This window comes from Lissotriton vulgaris, chromosome 1_1 (assembly GCF_964263255.1).
Source record: "Lissotriton vulgaris chromosome 1_1, aLisVul1.2, whole genome shotgun sequence".
Taxonomy (NCBI): domain Eukaryota; kingdom Metazoa; phylum Chordata; class Amphibia; order Caudata; family Salamandridae; genus Lissotriton; species Lissotriton vulgaris.
The window spans coordinates 1,982,242,513-1,982,264,727 of NC_141685.1; the positions used below are offsets into that span (position 1 = coordinate 1,982,242,513).

At 46.3% G+C, this 22,215-nt stretch overlaps 1 protein-coding gene across 2 annotated transcripts in view; it reads left to right on the forward strand.

Moving 5' to 3' along the window:
• The window catches only part of CACNA2D1 (calcium voltage-gated channel auxiliary subunit alpha2delta 1), a 1,701,483-nt gene that overhangs the window by 1,598,538 nt on the left and 80,730 nt on the right, over window positions 1–22,215 (forward strand). For both annotated transcript variants that reach the window (XM_086919803.1, XM_086919796.1), the window contains 5 exons: window positions 1,806–1,877; window positions 11,582–11,734; window positions 11,830–11,882; window positions 21,204–21,259; window positions 21,350–21,479. In XM_086919803.1, coding sequence (XP_086775929.1) covers window positions 1,806–1,877; window positions 11,582–11,734; window positions 11,830–11,882; window positions 21,204–21,259; window positions 21,350–21,479 — 464 coding nt within the window. The remainder of the gene's footprint in view (window positions 1–1,805; window positions 1,878–11,581; window positions 11,735–11,829; window positions 11,883–21,203; window positions 21,260–21,349; window positions 21,480–22,215) is intronic.

Consider the following 22,215-nt stretch of genomic DNA (forward strand, 5'->3'; position numbering starts at 1 on the left):
GTCCATACCTGAGACATAGGGCCTCCTTCATATTGGGATATGTCATGGTACCTGCTAATTCTAAGGGCTCTAGAGCACTCCTCCCAGAAGCCTCAAAATGTTTCCCCAGGCCCCCCAATGCTGTTCAGGCACACCATTCATTCTCAAAGCAATCTCATACGAGGTAAAATAGGCATAGATATCCTCACTCCTATTATAATTCTGTACCAAATCCTTGGGAATATATACTTTACTCCCCTGCACTGGCCTTGCGCTGCCACCATTTGAACTGGAATCCACCTGCTTGGCCTTGATATCCAGTTCTCTCATGCTCACCTCATGAACCAAAAACAATCTCTTTTCTTCCAGGGCACGAGCCTTCTTGCTCTGCTCTGCCTCTTTCTCTACCTCCAATTGCTTCATCTTTATCCTCATGACTTCCAATTCATGGTTTCTTACTCTTTGATCCTCCTCTAACTCTTCTCGGGTAATAACCCTGCTGGAATGGTTGCTGCCAGCCCTTGAGCCTGGGTTGCTCACAGGCAACTCGTGGGGTTAAAAACCATTCCTGCCACTTGAATCATTTCCCTCTTTGGCCTCCCACCAGGCCATCAAGGCTCTCTACAGCTCATCCTTCCTAGAGCTGCCTTTCACAGGGCAACCAAGATCTTTACAGAATTCTTTAAGCTGCTCCACTTTGTATGACTACAAAGCCTCAATGCAAAACTCCAATTCTGCTGGCTCACTTTCCAAGGTTAGACATGGTGCTTTGGAAGAGTTACTCAAAAATTAGAAACACAGTATGTGGCTGCGTAGTGGTCTGCACTAAACTAGTGATGTACACCAATTACTGTGGGTCAAGTACAAATACAAGGTCAAATCATCACCGCTGACCACCAATGTTAGATCTGGGGTCTCTAGTTGGCTACTCATGTGGGTGGCATAATCAGTGCGGCAGGCCACTCGTAGCATTTGAATCACCAGCCCTGGCACACTCTGTGCACTTTACTAGGGACTTCTTGATAATACAAATGTGCCAATCGTGGATAACCAATCACAATAACAATTTACTCAGGGAGCACTTGCACTTTGACACTGAGTAGCAGTGGCAAAGTGCCCAAAGCATCTAAACCAGCAAAAACGAAATCCAGCACAGCATCAAAAATACAGGAGGTAGAGGCAGGGGAAACCACGCAAAAGATGCCAGGTCTAACACCAATTTCTTGCCATAAGAGCATGTAGGTATGTTACGTGATAATAATGCATTCTCAGTGTAGACAAATAGTGACATAGTTTCCATAAATTCAGACAGAAGCTGCAGGAAACACATTTTTCACAAGATTGTGGGTACACGATGAAACAGCTCTGAAACTTTACCCTTTCAAAGACACACCTGCTTCCTTGATTCTCATTCTTTAAGCATACAGGCCTTCCACTTGTGATGTGTTATCACTTTTAAATTTGAATTAATAAATGTGGTGGCAAACACTGGTGTATGGACACACTTGTTGAAACAGTGAGGCAACTTCATAATTACTATGACATTTTACATTGTACTTTGTTATTTTACATTTTTCTCAATAACTGAACCAATGGTTTCAATGCATAATATGTATCCATGTATGCATGCATGTATTGTTTTGTTATAATCTACCGTCGACCTGTTTTCTGTCTACTTTAGTATCATTGTATGTCCCCTAAAAATAAAGGTGCCAAATACATGACGTTAAATGATTACCACATAGCAACTGAGTACATTTAGTTTCTAATGGTGATATTTTTAAATGTGTTTTTTCGTGAACTGATGGATATTTTTCTATTTGTAGCACGTGGACTGCATGATTCTGGACGACGGGGGGTTTCTATTGATGTCAAACCGAGATGAGTACAATGCAGAGGTAGGTGTCTGATTATTTCTTCCTTGTTGACATTTCCAAAAAAGAATAATTCAGAAGTTCTTATTCTATTATATATTCTCTAACACCTCTTCCAAGTAAGTGGAGTGGAGTGATTGAGCAACCATTTTCTTTTCATGTCGTTCCTCTTTAGTAATATGTGAAAAGCACTGCCCAAATGAAACAGCAGCACAACATTGGTTCCTTCAGCCTGCAATAGCGAAATATTATCTCTGTATGTATATGTGTGGCAATTCTGTAGCACAATCCTAGCCAAAAGCAGAATGCTGTATATGGTCAAAGACAAGCATAAAGTAAAGGAGTAACCGGAGAAGAAGCCTGTTTTTGGGAGAGAGGGGTGGGGGGAGAGTGAGCAGACTCAAAAACCCTTTAAGTGTGAAAAAGGCCGCTTTATTGGAACAGGTGCACATTTACAAAATACACAAACTCGGCAACCGCCTCACAATCTAAACCACAACCCAAGTTTTGTTCGTTTTTATTTCAAAAACCCAAAACCCCGCCCCCACCCCACACCCTCCATCACACCCCACCCCCACCCGTACATACCCAAACACAAAACCATACAAAACCCAATAACATTATAACATTATAACATCACCTAATAAATATAACCTTACATTTCTGACTATAAACCAACATAACATATCCCCCGATCCATATTCTCCGAACCCCACGTCAATCAAACTGAACAATCCCCCAAACAATAACCGATACAACTAACGGGTCCAACTTGGCCCAACACTGACGATCTCATAGCAAAACCGCCACGCACCTGTCCCAAGCGACAAGAAACAATGTAAAACCCCATGAACACATGTTTCAAACCGCAGCCAGACGAAAAATAAAGAAATAAATAATAAATGAAAAAACCCTTAAAAAGGGGAAGGGGGGGAGGGACAAAAATTCTAAGCTCAACCGGCCACCAGGTCACCAAGCCTAAAATGGTGCCCGGAGCGAGGAGCCCCGCCCATTTATAGGGGAGCGCACAAAACAACTAAAACCAGCCCAAAAACGCCCAAAGAACCTGCTAGAAGGAATACCCCACCCAGATCTCCCAAACCGCCTGGGGGAGGAGACCTCCCGGTGGTCGGCTGCCCTCCCCCAAGCCCCCCTTGGGAGAGAGGGGTGGGGGGAGAGTGAGCAGACTCAAAAACCCTTTAAGTGTGAAAAAGGCCGCTTTATTGGAACAGGTGCACATTTACAAAATACACAAACTCGGCAACCGCCTCACAATCTAAACCACAACCCAAGTTTTGTTCGTTTTTATTTCAAAAACCCAAAACCCCGCCCCCACCCCACACCCTCCATCACACCCCACCCCCACCCGTACATACCCAAACACAAAACCATACAAAACCCAATAACATTATAACATTATAACATCACCTAATAAATATAACCTTACATTTCTGACTATAAACCAACATAACATATCCCCCGATCCATATTCTCCGAACCCCACGTCAATCAAACTGAACAATCCCCCAAACAATAACCGATACAACTAACGGGTCCAACTTGGCCCAACACTGACGATCTCATAGCAAAACCGCCACCCAGAAAGCCGTGGGGTGAAAGACTTATACGGAGAGAGCCCCACCTTTCTGCCCCCCCACGCCTAAAGCAGGGAGGGGTGGGAGTACGAGGGAGACCCAGGAAAAAAGGGGGGGGGGGGGGGGGACACCAGAATACAGAACCGACCACCACTTACTCACCAACCAACTGACGAACCGTCAAACAGCGAGATAGAACCTCCCGCAACTCCAGAAGATACAGGTCCATACCCATACGAGACAGGTGTACCCCATCCCCCCGAAAGAATTCCACCGCATCATATTTAATGTCACTATGGACGATGCGACCGAAACCCAGGTCTCTACAAAATCGGGAAACCTCCAAATTCACCTTCCGCCGGGATTTGTCCACCGCCTTCGGTTTCACCGCAAACCTCCAAACCCGTCGAGGAACCATCTCCGTCCAAATGACATGACAACCCGACCACTGACTGTGTAACAAGGCCAAGTCCTTCTTAATCGCCCGGAGCAGGACAACCCCTTTGACAGAACCCATGTCATTCTCACCCAAATGAATCACCAAGACATCCGGGCAAACCCCCCCCACCAACCAAGAATTCAAGGCAGGTATAAGTTCCTTCCACAACATTCCCCCCTTTCCCTTCCAAACCACCTGAAACAAACTGTCATTGAACCCCAACGAGGAACCAAAATAACTCTGTCGGGCTTGGACTTGAGCTCTTTTAATGAACGAATGGCCCACGATCCAAATGGTAACGTAAGCAGCCCGAGGACCAGCCACAGAACCTGAAAAAGAAAACAGAGTCAGACAGGCAAAACAGAGGCGGACGCCAGCGCTCCAGTGGGCTCATCACGAACATAGCGCCGAAAACAGTTAGAAGACCAGCGCCCCAGACCCATGATGTCCTCCCTCGACCATCCCCTGTGGAAGGCCTCTGTGGCCGCCCCAATCCGAAAGGAATGAGTACCGTATGAAGAGCCATCTAAACCAATATGTCGCAGCGCTTTTCGCAGTACCATGCGCAGTTGATAATTCGTCACACTAGACCCATTGGCATGTTGAAAAACTCGAAAATCCAACAACCCACCCGACAATGCCTTCCAACATAGTCCCCAATGTAAAGGGCACGTTTCCTGAGGGGAAACCGATTCTAACCAGACACCTTTACCCACACTTCTCTGATCCGTTTTGGAGTGTGAGAGCCAAACATGAACCCCCCGCTCCGTGATCGTAACATCCCCCCACACCAGGCCAGGGGAGGATCTGTTGCCAAGCAATTCAGACACACGAAAAGCACCAAAAAACATCCACACCATCAACGTGGCAAACAAACACGCTTCCACTCGGTCAGTACACACCACCGGCAGGACAGAGATAACCTGGAACAGTTTTTGCCACGACAAAGGGGATCGCATAGTGCGAATAGCACCACTCTCTCTAGACCACCCTTCCAACATCCTCCTACCCAGCTCCCCAGCCGACGGCGAGTAACCCCACAAAAGCTTACCCATGAAAGAAACACCAGCCAGTTTCCCAGCTATAGTAACCCTAGACAACCTCTTATCCATCAATACCAAAATAAACTGTACCACATCTTCCGACCTTTGCCAATCCAGGTCCCTCCGACAAGCGCCTGACTCCAAAAATTCCTTCCAGGCTAACTCGTACGCCGTCCTCGTGGAAGGGGCCAGGGAACCTAAAACCAAGTGAAGGACCCGGTGTTTCCTATCTTCCAAAGCTGTTCCGGCATGGGAGTCAGCTCCTCGTCTGCCTCCAAAGCAAGCCCACGGAATCTCTCCCACTGTGAACGAGACAAAGCATCCGCAATGTCATTGTCCACGCCAGGCACGTGAAGGGCCCGAAAACCAATATCGTGTTTCAGACAACACAACACAAACACTCTCAGAAGTTTCAAAATCTGGGGATCTCTGGCCGACTGTTTGTTAATCACCTGAACCACAGCCATGTTGTCGATCCGAAAAAGGACCTTTTTGTGGGCCAACTCCGCTCCCCACAGTGTGACCGCCACAACCACAGGAAAGAGTTCCAGAAAGGCAATACTTCGACCACCATTCTTCCATTGGATGGGCCACTGTTGAGCACACCACCGTCCTTGCCAGTAAAGACCAAAACCCTCACTACCAGCGGCATCAGATAAGATCTGTACCTCCCAACACCAATCCACCTCCCAACACAAAGGCACACCATTGAAGGAATGTAAAAAGAAAACCCACATACGTAAGTCCTCTTTCACTCCCGCAGACAGTCTCACTCTATGATGTGGAAGGGAATGACCAGACAAGGCTCTGCCTAAACGCCTACAGAAAATCCTACCCGCCCGAACCACCCTACAGGCAAAATTCAGGTGACCCAGCAGAACCTGTATCTCTCTCACAAACACCTTCTCTTTCCCCAACATAGTTCCAACCAGCTCGAGCATTTTCAGTTTCTTTTCCAGTGGAAGACGAGCCTGCATCAAATGAGAGTCAAGCTCGATCCCCAAAAAAGACATGGTCGCGCAAGGACCCATGGTCTTCTCCGGAGCCAATGGCACACCCAAATAACTCATAAGTGATTGAAAAGATGTGAGAGCCGCATGGCAGGCTAAGGAACTGGCAGCACCTACAAAAAAGAAGTCATCCAAATAATGAGTGACAAGGTCATGGCCACTCTGTGAAGTAAACCACCATTGAAGAAAGGTGCTGAACGTTTCGAACAAAGCACAGGACATAGAACAGCCCATTGGCAACGCCTTGTCCACGTACCACTTCCCTAGGAAATGGATGCCCAGAAGACACCAGTCCTCAGGATGGACTGGAAGGAGCCGAAATGCGGACTTAATGTCGCATTTTGCCATCAGGGCGTTAGGGCCCGCCGAGACAACCAGCCGCATGGCCACATCCACAGAGGAATAAGACACTGATGCAGCTTCCGGGTCAATGAAATCATTTACTGATTCACCGTCCGGCCAGGACAGGTGTTGAATGAGCCGGAACTGACCAGGCTCCTTCTTGGGGACTACACCAATCGGGGATATGATGAGGTTCGCCAAAGGCCAGTCATCAAATGGGCCCGCCATCCGACCTTCACTCACCTCCTTGTCCAATTTCAACTGAACAATGTCTGGGTGTTCACTTGCTGACTTTAAATTCTTGGACCAACGTCTCAGACGCGGTCCCTCATACCCCAAACGAAAACCCACCTGAAAACCCAGCAACAAGGTCGACCGAAACTCCGCAGGCTCATAGTCCCGCAAAGCCGCGGCCAATCTGGTTACATCAACCGGAGTACGAGCCTTTGGGCCCAGCCCCAGATGAAGATTTCCCTCCCCTGGGAGCTGGGGGTTGTTGGGGTGGCACAAAAGTTCCCGAACTTTGTGGGGCACCCTGGGGCCCAGGGGCCCTGGGCCCCCAGCAGCGGGACAACGGATGACTCTTCCGGCCACATTGGGAGCATTCATGGCGGAACTTACAAAACTGTCTGGTACAGGTCCCGGTATTAAAATCCCAGCATGTGCCAATGGGCGCCTGGGCGGAAGAGACGGCCCCCACCCCTCCCCGGGTGGGACGGGACTGAAAGGGACGATACAATATAGGGAGACCACTGGCCGTAAATATGGTCCTCCCAGAGGCAGACGAACCCATAGTTTGCTGCCAAAGGTCAGAGTCCAGCTCCCCCCATTTCGCCTCAGGGTCCCAAGCCATCCTGGCCCTGAACTCCTCATCATATTGGGCCCACGCATAATCACTCCGGGTTAGCTGAGCCTTACGAATAACGTCCATGTATTTAAACAGGGACACACAACGTTCAGGAAATTTCTCACAGTAGACGCTGGCAAAGATTAAAAAGGCCGCCGTCCAATTTTCTATAGTCAGGGGCACCTTAGGGCGTTTAGCGAGCTCGAACTCCTCCTCCTTAGAACCTTCCTTAGCCCGCACTTCCCTGTGTAGCAACTTTAGCAGTTCCACATACTCACCATTCCAAATTTTTTCTTTCGTACTGAACATCAAATGAGCCCCCAAAGGCTTCGCCACACCCATGTATGGCAACTTTTTAATTTTTAGTTCCTTACTGTGAAGTACCCTTGACGTAGTAACCACACCAACAGTGGACGTACCACTATCCACCATGTGACTTGTACCAACCTCCTCACCATTAGTACCAACACCTTGATCCCGTACCACACGACCTTTATACAGTTTACAACCTTTCTCCGCCGACATTAGGTCGACACCAACACCAACAGATACCATATGGGGCCGCACGGCATCCTCACCTGGATTTAAAAGAGGCGGTTGACTGGTTTCCGTCCTCCACGTTGTTCGTGCACCGACATCTGGCCTTCGAGGAGCCCTCACCACGGGGCCGAGCACTCTTGGCAGTGACGATTCCACACGAGTCCGCACCACTTGGTCCTGTAACATGTCATGAGAAACATTAACATGCCCCCCCCCAGACACCACATTACGAACCTCGCCCTCTTCCGGGCTATCCTCATCATAATCCAAAATCAAAGAGTCCTCCAACTGAGGGGGGGGGGCAACCACCGAAGTCTGTCTCGACTCCACCGTATTTGATCGACCATGGGCCTTACCAGCCCTTACTCTGGACCTAGGTGGGGAGGACGACTGAACTCGTCTACACACCCCCCCACCAGAAACACTGACCACCTGTTGACTTCCAGAATATGAAAAACCAGTAGTCGAAACACTACGTAGCACGGGAGAGGTCGTACGTAACCTGCCCCCATGAGCAACGCTGGAATCCACCGCCGAGGCCGGGAAGGTCGTACTGGACCCGGATGCACCGCCCATGTAGAAATCCCTCGGTGGGACCATCGAGGTCGTATTAAACCTGCTTGTGATGGCCACGGCGGGATCCCTCGAAGGTATGGGACGTGCCGCGCCAGGCTCCACCCGCACTTCTCCTCGGCGTACCTGGGCTGCCTGCCGCCCTGCCAAGTCTGCTGCCGATGATCGAGCTTCCTCCTGCAAAGAAAAAGGCCGGACTGGTGTGCCGGGTCCCTCACAAAAACCAACTCTATGAGGGGCAGAAAAACCGCTAACAGTTACCCCGCCCCCCCTACTCGACATCCTAAAACCACCAGAACTAACCACACTTTTCCTCTTTAAAGCATCGCAAAGACGCGGAGACGGCGGACAGACCTCCTCATCCGAACTAGCATTCAACACAGCCTGAATAACTCTCGAAGCCGTCCCCTGAGGGTCCCAATCCTGAACCCCCCCAACCGAAACCTCACCCCGGGAAGCAGGCCCAGAACCCACCAAACCACTATGACCTTGAAAATCCCCCGACAGCCTATAAAAAGCTCCTACCCCCCCCACCCCTCGCTGCGCCAAATCCCCCACCACCCGAAACTGGCAGGAATCAACCACCGACCCGCCCGCGCTGCCCAGCTCTCCACCCGAAGCCAACAAATCATGCCGCCCCGCACCCTCTCCCATACCCATCTGGGCCCACTCCCCTTCCCCCAAGGAGCTGTAACCCCCAGACACGGCCTCCCCCCCCACCGCAGATCCAGAGGGGGAAAACAATAACGGACTCTGCGGCTCCCTACCCACCGCGCAAACCAGAAAGCCACGGCCCTCAGGCCCCCCGACACCCGCAGAAGACACTAAAGGCCGCGCGACCTGCTCACCAACCGCGCCCCCATCAACCGACACCGGGACCTGCCCCACATGGTGGCGTATAACGCTCAGAGGGGCGACCACCTCCTCAATGTCCGGATCCGGGGCACCCCGCGACGGTTGCTGCGCCACAGAAACCACATCCAAAATGGCCTCCGCCCGCCCCGCCTGAGTGACGTCAGACCCCACCCCTGCGGAGGCAGAAGCCGAACGCCGCGTGCAACCACGTTGCCTGGAAGCACGACGGCCCCGCAAAACGGGCGCAGAGGCCGCTCTATCCCTCAGAACGAGCTCAGGAACCTCCCCCTCCCCGAGAGGGAAACCCCCAACCCCAGCCCCCTCCAACAACGTAGAATCCAAAGAAACGGCCGGGTCAGAAGAACTAGCATCACTCCCCCTCCGGGCCCTGGGACCCCCCCGACGGGTCCTAGAACGACCCCGCTCACTTACCCCATCCTGTCTCCGACGTTTCGGGGAGTAACATGCTGCCACCGCAGCCAACACCCCCGCAGAGGCCTCCCGCTGGGGTCGCGGTGTCTCGGCCCGACCCCGGTCGCCAATGACCAGGTCCAAACGCCCAGCCTCGCTGAGCAGGCGAATAGCTTCCAACACGCGATAATCCTCACCAGACATGATATCGGATCAGACTAGCTAAGGAAAAGGAACAATACTACCAAAGTATGAACACACAAAAATTCTAAGCTCAACCGGCCACCAGGTCACCAAGCCTAAAATGGTGCCCGGAGCGAGGAGCCCCGCCCATTTATAGGGGAGCGCACAAAACAACTAAAACCAGCCCAAAAACGCCCAAAGAACCTGCTAGAAGGAATACCCCACCCAGATCTCCCAAACCGCCCGGGGGAGGAGACCTCCCGGTGGTCGGCTGCCCTCCCCCAAGCCCCCCTTGGAAGGGTAATGCAATATGATGTAGTGACTATAAAGAGGTACGTCCTCACATTTTTCCTAAATTGGACAGTGTTGGGGTGGTCCTGATTTCCTGATGAATGGGATGTTCTTCCAGATCCTGGGTACTTAGAAACAAAAAGGCCTTGTGTTTCCTTTTTTGCACCTCTTTGTCTCTGGTCTGATGGTGCCCTCGCTGCCGGTGTGCCAGGAGCTACCAGAGCTTGTCTGCTAGATAGACCAGGATGCTGTAGGGATCGCTTTGTAAAATATGTAACTGGTTTTGAAGGTGATGCGGGTAAGAGGAGTCACTGGAGTTCCATCAGGCTGGAGGCAATGGTATTATATTTCTTCAGGCCTTGAATGAGATATGCTGGGGCATTTAGGATGACCGGAAGAGGTGCCAGTGTAGGTCCAGGGAGGCCATTGACTAGAGCATTACACCAGTGATGTGTAAGAGAACTAAGGTTTGAACAACAATTCTCAAGTTTCTTTCTGGAAGAAACAAATTGACTTTCTTTAAAGAGAGAGAGCTGGTACCAAGCCATCTTGGCTTTTTTGGAAATGTCTTTCTTGAGGAGGAGAATAATGTCTTGGGTGAATACAAGTGACTGGCATTCGGTCAAAGTTGGGGTTTGAAGCCATCAAGGTTCATATCATTGAGGAGCCAGGATTACAATATATCGTGCTTGATGTTTGTTGTAGTTGGCTTGTAAGAGGACATTTGCCTTGTTGGGTTGAGCTTCAAGTAGCTTGATCTGGATGATGTGCAAGCAATGTGTGAGGCATTGGATGTCTGAAGCAAAGAGGATTTTCAAGTGCAGTTGTGTACCATCTGCATATTGGCGAATTGTGATGCTGCTATTTGTGAGTAGAGCATTAAACGGCTCCATGTGAAGGTTGAAGATGATAAGAGACAGAATGGAACTCCACAGGTGTTAGGGACGCTTTCTGATCTAAGAAGCCTGCATCAGGACAGTGATGATGGCGCCATTTCAAAACTGATGGCCTGCAAATGCCACAATTGGGTAAAGCGTTTTTGTTGACTTTCTCTTTATGTAAAACTTTTATCTTGGCTGGAGGAAAGAATGAAAATAAAAATTAGTTATATTTGTGCATGCTGTATGAAAATGCATTGCCAAAACTTACTGATGTCTGACTCATAATTTCAGTTATAAGCCAGACCTTTTGGCTTTTGCAGTGCTTGTTTCTTAATAAAAGTGAATTGGGGTGCCTGAATTCGCTGGTATTAAAAAAAACAAAGGACAGGATATTACTGTACCTCACACATTATCTATCAAAATAAGCATATGATAATAGCAGTTGCTTCCCTCCCTGAGACAATAGCAGTCCTTTTCAAAACGTATCTCTCTTTCTCTCTCTGTATGACCTGCATCCCAAAACAATGAAACTAAGGTCATCGGTTTACAAATACAGCTGTAAGCCTTCAATACGCAAATGTTGGCTCTTTTCTTCCAAATAAATTTAGATGAACGCTGTATGTAACATTAATATGCATGCTCACCTTAGCTTGAAGTTAGATATTTATTGATGCCATTTATTGATACAGCTTTATTCATGTTTTTTTGCCTATGTTAGATCGGAAGATTCTTTGGAGAAATTGACCCTATACTGATGCGTAATCTCCTCAATGCCTCATTGTATGCCTTTAATAAATCATATGATTACCAGTCTGTATGCGACCCTGGCATTGAGCCGAAGCAAGGAGCTGGGATCCGGTCCGTTTTTGTGGTACGTTTCAGTGTCACAGTTCTATTTCGTGAGTGTTTTCCCTACATATAAATGAGTTGTTCTTTTTCTTATAGTCTGTCTTTCATATCTTGCAGCCCACTATTGCTGATCTTTTAAACATTGGATGGTGGGCCTCTGCTGCTGCTTGGTAAGTTTACAAAGGACATTACCTTAGATATATTTGAATGTTGCCAATTATTTGTTTACCTGAGCTGAACTATGCTTTTAAATTCTAGAGAAATTACCTTATGTTTACTTACATTTTTTCTGATATTGTGATTAATTAAACTGATTATCTTGGGTAAGATATGAAGAATCTGATAGAAGGTGGATGTTTAATTTGGGATGACAGGACCGTTACAGAATAATAAACACTCCCTGGTTAGGTTTTGAAACAAGACTCAGAAAACATCTGCTCAAACCGGGCAGCTGTCGCACAGCAAACTGGTCATTTCACGGAGAAATGCATCATAATTTCAAGCAGTACCAATAATTTTAAGGTCAAGAAAACAACACAATTAAATCCATGAACCATTTCGGAGAACCAGTTCAGTTCAAAAAGACTTTGGGGCAGATTACAAGCCCTTTGCACCGCTTTTACGCTGCCGTTGCGTCACTTTTGTGACACAGCGGCGGCTCAAAAGAATGCGCCATGATGTGGGGTATTTACAACGTGACGCATCTCCCACATGCGTCACGTTGTAAAGCCCTGCGCCAGAAGAGGCCTACCATCGCAGGGGGAAGCGTACCGGCACAGGAACGCCTCTCAGAAGTGGCTGAGTGAAATCTACAAGATTTCACTCAGTCACTTTTGGGCCCATGCTGCGTTATAACCCTGCGCCTGCTTGAAGCAGGCGTAAGGATTGATGCAGCATTGTGCACATAGGGCCCCCCTGATCATTGCTGGAGCTGCGTCGCGCTTGTGACGCAACTCCAGCAATGCGCCACTTTTACAGCACAGATGCGTGATGCATCTGTGCTGTTTTTGCCCAATGGGTGGCGGAGCTGCGGTGCACAATTACTGGCGCATCCCTGCCGATATGCAGAGATGCGCCAGTAATTGTAAATCTGCCCCTTTATTTCGGTCAGAATGACATAAAAAGTATGAGACACTGCAGTCAATCATTTCTAGAATTACATCATACAAACAATCAATTAATGGAAATAATTATGCACATGTTATTCATATTGAAATACATTCAATTTTTAGTGTGTTGTTTCTAGGTGAAAGTTACACACTTGATTTCGGAAAGTGCATAGTGCAATATTAAATACATAAATTAGCTAAAAAGGTACTTATTAAAAAAACAGGAGCCCTTACATGTATAAAACTATACAAAACAATACAAAATGATTGAGCCAAGTTACTATGCTAACACCATTCAGTCATCATGGCAAGATCGATTACAACATTTCATGATTTAATAAAAACCCTTCTGGTGCACCACATGGAGAACAGGAATCCTGCGACTGAATAGACAATTGGGAATCAGACTTCAGTATCCTGAATACTTCAAGACCGTCCCTATTACCAAGATTCCTGCAAATCTGGACCAGCCAGCGTTTCCTTGCTTTATAATAGCCTGGGCAACTAAATAAAACATGAAGCTCTGTTTCTTCGGGGTGGTCGCACGCCGGGCACTGAATCATTTGCTGGTCTCTCCACTTAGATGTAAAACAGCTGAGAGGAAGCACCCCATATCTAAACTGTAAATGGAGCTTCCTTGCCGCTAGTGGATTAATGAGATCTATTACCATCTCAAAGCAAGGGATGTCTTTTATTTCTAAAAAGGCTCTAGTGAGTTTCCCTGTTCTAGAAGAAGTATGAAGTTGAACCAGTCTATGCTCTTCGTAGAGTACCTTCATTTGATTCCTAGATGTTAGAGAACAGGCTAACTCAGTTTCAGACCAGCAATCCCCCAAACCCATGCTAATTAGCAAGTATTTGATGTGGTCGAACCACGGGAACTTTGCAGCTATCCGTGCCCTCATCACCTCTGACAATTCCTCATATAGGGTGAAAATTGGGAGTGGTCCACAGGCGACGCCAATACATTATAGGTTTAAGGCTCGCCACTTCGGCAATCGATGTCATTCCCAAATCCAGTCGTGATGGGCTTAGCGGAGTGCCGTGTGGCAATCTAAATAACTGTCCTAAGTATTGGTTCTCCACCTGCGTTAGATTCCCGAGCTTTAGGTGTCCCCATAACTCTACACCATATAAAGCCCCACCTCTAGCCTGTGCCCTATAGATTTTTAACGCCGGGCTAACTACTCTTTTGCTAGACTTATTAAAAACATTCATGATGCCACCTGAAGATTGCGCTAGTTTTAGCGTGGATTTCGTAATATGAGCCCCCCCCATTCCATGGACTCGGAAATTGTGATACCTTAATACACAAAAGATGACACTCTCTCAAGAGGTTTACCATTTAAAGTCGGGTTTGACGTGTACTTTTTGGGAAATTAAACACCATGAATTTGGTTTTCTGTAGATTTATTTCTAGACCTCTTTCCCTACAGAAAATCTCAAATATATCCAAAACCCTTTGTAACCCCATAGGCGATTGAGCTACCAATAGAGGTTCGTCCGCGAACATCATTACCGATATTTTGCGGGAGGCTAATTTAGGGGCATATAGATCTTTTTCTGCTAGCAGGGCATCAATCAAGCCATTAAAGTAGAGGCTAAATAAGGTTGGCGCAAGCACGCAACCATGGCGTACGCCACGTTTAATGAATATAGGTGCTGTGAGATTACCATCCTTACCATGCCTAATTTGCGCATAATTGCACTCATGTAAATGTTTAAAAAGTCAGATTAAATATTCAGGGACCCCCATCTCACCAAGAACCATGCCACAGTTTCTCCCTAGGAACTAAATCGAATGCAGACCTAAGGTCTACAAAGATTAAGTAGAGACTGCCCCCTCCAGGCTTACGGTCTTCCAGTACAACAATTGCAATCTTAGTACTTGGTCCAGGGTCCTCAACTTTTCCATGAACCCCCCTTACAGGGTGGACAGTGCCCCCCTCTCTTCCATCCATGATTGTAGCCACGTGCAAATATTTTCTGCAAAATGTCTATTAAGCTGATTGGTCTATAGTTGGTTGACCTTTGGAACCTACTCGACACCTTTTCCCCGGACGTCACCTTCCTAATAGAAACCTGGATGAATGCCTCATCAGCTCCAGACATCGCCATAGCCATCCCGGACGGCTACAAGATCATCCGTAAGGACAGCACCAAGCAAACAGGAGGAGGCATCGCCATCGTCCATAAGAACACCATCCGCGTCCCAACCAGCTCAGAAGACAACCTCGCTATCGCCGAACACCTCCACTTCCAGATACACACCGACCCCTAGACCACACTCAGAGGCACCCTCCTCTACAGACCCCCAGGACCCCGTACACAATTCAGCGAAGACATCACTGACTTCATCACCCCACACGCCTTCCCCTCAGAAGAATACATTCTACTGGGAGACCTCAATTTCCATCTGGAAAAGAGCAACAACAGGAGCACTACCACCCTCCTGGACAATCTCGACAATCTCGGACTCAAACAACTTGTTAACACCCCCACCCACTACGCAGGACACACACTCGACCCCATCTTCACCTCCAGCAAGCATATCTCCTTCACTCACTCCACAACCCTCCACTGGACGGACCACAGTTGCATCCACTTCATTTACAACAAGACCACGATTCACAACCACCCTCAACCAACTCTGCGAAGAAATTGGAACAAAATCTCAATCGACCAGATCTCCACATCACTTCTTCAAAAACCCCCTGCCTATTCGATGAACCCTAACCAAGCCGCCATCAACCTCACACATTGGTAAACCCAAACTGCCGACAAACTAGCACCCTTGAAAAAACATCAAATCAAGCAAGAAAGCAAGTACGCCCCATGGTTTAATGATGACCTTAAGAAATCCAAGAAACTCTGCCGCTCCCTTGAAAAAACGTGGAAAAAAGACCCAAACACTATCACCCAAGCCGCCTTCAAAAACGCCACCCGCAAACACCACCAACTAATCCAGACAGCCAAGAAATCAGCACTCAAAGACCGACTAGACTACAACGCCCACAACAGCAAGGAACTTTTCAACATCATCAAAGAAATCACCAACCCCACCGCCAGCTCCAACGACATCACCCCCTCTCAAGTCCTCTGCGACTCCCTCGCCTCTTTCTTCCATGACAAAATTGCCAACATTCATAACAGCTTTGACAACCAACCCATAAACCAGTCAACCCCTCTCACCCCGAACCTGCACCCCCTCCGAATAACCGTCTCAACTGGAACCCAATCACCACAGAAGACACCATTCGCCTAATGAACTCCATCCACTCTGGATCCCCCACAGACCCTTGCCCCATCACATCTTCAACAAAGCAGACTCCATTATCGCACCCCATCTCCGAGACATCATCAACTGCTCCCTCAACTCCGGCTAAATTCCAGAAAAATGGAAACACGCCGAACTCAGCGCCCTTCTGAAGAAACCCACAGCCGACCCCACCAAACTCAAAAATTACCGCCCCATCTCGCTCCTCCCATTCCCTGCCAAAGTTATTGAGAAAGCCGTCAACAATCAGCTCGCCGTCTTCCTCGAAACCAACAAATCACTCGACTCCTCACAGTCTGGCTTCCGAGCAAAACACAGCACCGAGACCGCCCTCATCGCAGCAACAGATGACATCCGAACACTACTGGACAACGGAGACACAGTCGCCCTCATCCTCCTCGACCTCTCCGCAGCCTTCGACACAGTCTGTCATAGTACCATAATACAACGCCTCAGCAACATCGGAATTCAAGGAAAAGCATTGGACTGGATCATCTCATTCCTCGCTGGAAGAACTCAGAGAGTCCGACTCCCCCCTTTTAAGTCAGAGGCCACCGAAGTCATTTGCGGCATTCCACAAGGATCTTCTCTCAGCCCTACCCTCTTCAATGTCTACATGAGCCCCCTCGCAACCATCGCATGTCAGCACAACCTCAACATCATCTCCTACACTGATGACACTCAGCTGATCCTCTCACTCACCAAAGACCCAACCACCGCCAAAACCAACCTTCATGAAGGGATGAAAGAAGTAGCCGAGTGGATGAAGCACAGCGGTCTGAAACTGAACTCAGACAAAACGGAAGTCCTCATCTTAGGTGCATCCCCTTCCGCCTGGGACGACTCTTGGTGGCCAACGGCCCTAGGAAAAGCTCCCATACCGACGGACCACGCACGAAACCTGGGCATCATCCTGGACTCCACTCTTTCAATGACCAGACAAGTCAACGCCGTCTCATCATCATGCTTCAACATCCAATGCATGCTCAAAAAAACATTTTGCTGGATCCCCACCGAAACAAGAAAAACGGTCACCCACACACTGGTTACAAGCCGTCTGGACTACGGAAACACCCTTTACTCCGGCACCACCGCAATACTGCTGAAAAAACTCCAACGCATTCAAAACACCTCAGCCAGACTCATACGAGACATCCCCCGCACAGACCACATCTCCGGTCACCTGAAAGACCTTAATTGGCTCCCCGTCAACAAAAGGATTACATTCCGTCTCCTCACCCACGCTCACAAAGCCCTCTACGAACTTGGACCTGACTGCCTCAACACGCGCCTTTCCTTCTACACTTAGATAAAATAAAGCAGCACCTGCTTCGTTTTATCTAGTGGTTCCTGTGCAAGCTAACTTTGTAACTATTTTACAACGGCGCTGGCAGCTTGCTGGCGCCATTGTAAAATAGTTGCATGAGTGGGGGTTCAACTTTTGAACCCGTTACGTTCGCAGATTTTTTTTTGCGGATTTTGCGGGAAATCCGCAAAAATTCGCAGATTGCGGATTTCCCAAAAATCCGCAAAATCCGCGAGCGTAACGGATTTCCCGCTCACACTTACACCCAATGCTTTCTCTAGCATTCTATCTATGGACTTGGGTTTCAATTGCTTTTTGGGAGAGCTATACTTTGTTTCCTTGCAGCGCAGGCCTGCTTCCCCATCTTGATAATGCACTCGTCTAGTGTAAAAAGACTAGGTAGACCCTGCTACACTATACTGTTTCGGTCCAGAGAAACAACAAGATCTCAAAAAGCATAAACCATTACACATATAAAACACCGGGCACTATGTCAAAACCAGGTTGGGGAAATGAGAGAGTCTGGGAGAATATCAGATTTGATGTAATGACAACAGTACCTCGTAATCTGGGCAATATTTGTAGAAGTTAGAGGGGTTGCCCAGCCCAGCCTCCTCCGGCCTCAGGCGGCCTATGACGGTCCCGCCCTTGTCCCATGAATTCGGAGAACCAAAAAATGTAAGTGAGTGAGGAAAATAAAAGGAGAGGGTGTGGCTTAACGGCTAACATGGCCGATGTTGACGCTGGAGTACCATTTTCGAGTCTGGCTGGAGGCTCAAACATCCTGTGACTCTGGGCGAATCAAGTAGCTTTAACCTATGCAAACAATGTTTTTTCACTATTGTTTATCATGGGTATATCTCATGGGTAGAGATAGGTATTCCCATGCTGCCACCCTTATTTTTGGATACAGAACACTATCTACTAATAGTGGTGACAGGGCTTTGAAGCAAAAATTAACTACTCCTTGAGGCAGGTGTTATGTTAGAGAAATCTTTTAATTTTGTAAAAACGTGCTTACGCTGCTTGTATGCTGCACTGTAGAGCACAAATACAATGTGAAAAAGTTTTAAAGTTAGCATTAGCACAGTATTTTTATTCCGGAAGGATAACCTTCCAGTAGAAACCATGTACTAGATAGAACTCATACACCATTGGTGCCAAGGTGTGTGCATGGCCTTGGCATTCTATTTGAGCACAGGGATGACCGCAACAGCACCATATTTTTGTAGATACAATTCTGTACTGTTTTCCTCCTTCTATAACGCAGCCAGCTGCTATGATTGTTTTTCCATGCTGCACAACATTTGTATAAATCTCCTCTTTAGTCTCTGAAATGCAAGTCAAAGTCCTTTGATGAGCTTAGGCAATTCCTTTTTTGCGGCAAATGCTCCAAACAGGGCAACGCTGAATTTTACAGCCAGCAAGGTCAGTTCTTCACTGTAATCAATTTGCCACCTTGCTATGGTCAAAGATTTATGTTTGGTTTGATCACTTTTTGGTTCTCAAAATCCTTCTGTGATGCATGATTTGAAGCAGGAAGGACTTCCCAAAGCTGGATATCGTTACTGCAAAGGCTCCTTCCAGCTTTTTTTGTGCAAAACATTCATAGAAGGATGAACCTGGTTTTACTTAGGACGTGGCCTACACTAATTTGCCTCAGCAACCTGTATGGGTTCTACATAATCAAAAAAACTATCTAGCTGGAAATGTTGCTTCTGGTCATTCCGTAAACCCCAGGGTCCTCATTACAGGCTTTTAGACCCATGGCATTCCTCAGCTAGGGCTCATGCAGGTTCCAACCCTCTAAAGTCAGCTGGGCCATTTCACTCTAAGGGGTTCTACTGCTTTTTGTCTCAAGAGCAGGAAAACACGAGGTTTGAAGAAGAAATCAGGAGTCAGAAGTCTTTTTTCCTCCAAGAATGCCTTCACATCAGTAGTCTTTGAAACCAGGTAGATGAATGCTTCTGAGGAGGTGGTATTGAGGTACCAGCCTTACCCTGTGCATCATTCAGTTATTAGAGAATTTCCTATCCCAGTCCTGTCTAGTTAGTTGCCCTATGTACACCTCATTTTGTAGCACTTCTTCTTTGTGCTACAGTACAAATTGCTAGATGTCCACAATCTAAGATGACCAAACTTGTCCTACTCCAAGAGTGTGTTTATTTCTCTCCAAAATGACCCCCTATTGACATACAGTGTCCTCCTCTCTGGGTGGGTCCAAACCATGTTTCCTTCCTGCTGGGATTGGTGGCCAGGTATCTGGGAGGGTTGTGGCAATAAATAGGAGCTACCTGATTTTGTATTTCCAAGTCAAAAGAGGTAGTGTGAAGCCTGTCTTTTGTCTTGCCAGATTTGAAATAATAATTTTAATTATACCTGCGCCTCTTCCTTGAGAATGCAACCTACAACTATCAGTCAGTGTGTTGGCACATATTTGAAACGTTTCCTGTACTTCAAGCACTCTAGCTTGCAGGCATACAATGCACGCTTTAGGGATTACTTATTAATTTGTAGAAATATGATATATATATATATATATATATATATATATATATATATATATATATATATATATATATATATATATATATATATATATATATATATATATATATGTATATATATATATATATACATATATATACATATATATGTGTGTGTGTGTGGTGCGTGTGTACATATATATATATATATGTGACCAAGCTCCGTTCGCGGAGCGAAACGCGTCAGGGAGGGCACTTGCTCTTGCACTTTTGCACGATAAAATGCACTGCTGACACCGGATCGTTGTGCTGGCTGGATGATTTAACATCATAATCTACTCTCTGAGAGTTACGAGGTCTGCGCCCTTTTGAACCGCTACTAGGAGCGGTTGGGATCTCGCTTTGCTATATATATATATATATATATATACATATATATATATATATATATATAGCGAATCCTGGATCGTCAACAACTTCCAAAGGCGCACAAACACAGGTATGGACCACTTCACCTGACGTTTTCTAACTGCTGTGCTTTATTTAAATTGCATATATGTAGCAACAAGTCAGTCCTGGTCAGTGCCTCTGCATGACGCATTTCAATCGAAACAAATCTGTCTTCTTCACATAACGCGCTACTAAAAGAAATGCATTTAAATTGCATTTAAATAGTGAAAGTAATTAGAAGAATCACACCTGTTGACATTTAAGCTCAAGTTATATGGCAAATAGACACGAATGACAGACTCTTAAAAGAACAGAAGGTAAAAGTGCAAGAAGATATAGAATAAATATCTAAAATATCTCCATGAGATATACAAAAAAATATTCACATTTGATTGAATTAAAATAATATAAATTCAACAAATTCGTTAGAAAGAGGGGAAATAGTGCCTTTACAAATAAATACATAGTGCAGAGAGATGAGGCCATAGCTCTGATTTTATATTATGTTTATACGAACTACTACTACAAGTACTATTAATAATACTAATAATCATACTACTAGCAATCATAATGACAACAATAAACAATCATAACAATTATACCACTACTAATAAAAATAAAAGTTATTGGTATTAATATTATCGTCATTATCAGTATTCTTCTTCTAATTCTTCTTATTATTAGTATTATTACCTATTATTATTATTAATATTAGTAGTAGTAGTATTATAATCATACAAGACAGTAAGGAGTACAAAAATAATAAGTCACAGCTACTGACATGCTCATCTTTATGAAACCAGGTAAACTTTGCCTCGTTCCCATGACTATCTCACTCTTCTCTGCTTCTTTCCCAAATGTAGGTCCATTGTCCAGCAGATGTTCTTGAGCATTACTTTTCCACACTTCTTGGAAGCAAGTGAGTCAAATGCAGGATCTTTTTAGGAGTACCAATGTGTACACGTGGCAAACTACCTAACACTCATTATTTGTATTGCCTTTGTTATAGCTGATGTGGAAGACGAAGACATGTCAACTATTATGTCCAAACAGAGCTGCATTACAGAACAAACGCAGTATTTCTTTGAGAATGATAATAAATCTTTTACTGGCTTTATTGACTGCACAAACTGCTCCAGGTAAATATGGTTGGCAGACCCGGAATTGATTAAACTAACATTCACAATTGTTGGTGCATAGCGTCTGTTGTTACTGGTATTTTTTCAGAAATTAGGTTAGTTTTGTTTTTGTCTTACTGAAACATGTTAAATGATTAATACAATGAAGAGAAATGTTGCATGTGCATTAATGCATATTTGTTTAGGTTGATCCGCACTTACATTATTGCCATTAAAAGGAGACCTCATGTTAGGGCGGTAGGCAGTTCTAGATTGTTGTCAAAACAGTTGTGTGTCCTGTAGTCCTAATAGTAGGAAGTGTATTTGGTTCAATAATTACGCTTGGTGGGCAGGGGAATGCAGAGTCTGATCCTTGGAAGGGAAATTTGTTTTTCCTAGACATTGGCAATGCGTTATTTTGACGTGCACCTTGGTATCTTAAAATGCACTGGGCTGTCAAAACAATGCGTTTTTTCTCAGTAAATGCATGTCAGTGCCTGCTACAAATTATCATTGCAAACGAGCTACACAACACCTTTATATTACTAAACGATCAGTCACTTTTCGTTCTGAAATGGTGCTTAATCTCTTCAAGATCCTGCCACAGATAAATTCAGAGATAAAGGTATCAACATTTAGAGCAACGCAGCGCAGCAACCTATATTTTCCCAATATTTACGCCTCCCAAGTGACTCTAGCATGACATCGAGAAGTAGCAGTGCGTGGGAGGCTAGAAGATCCCTGTGCATCCACTCTG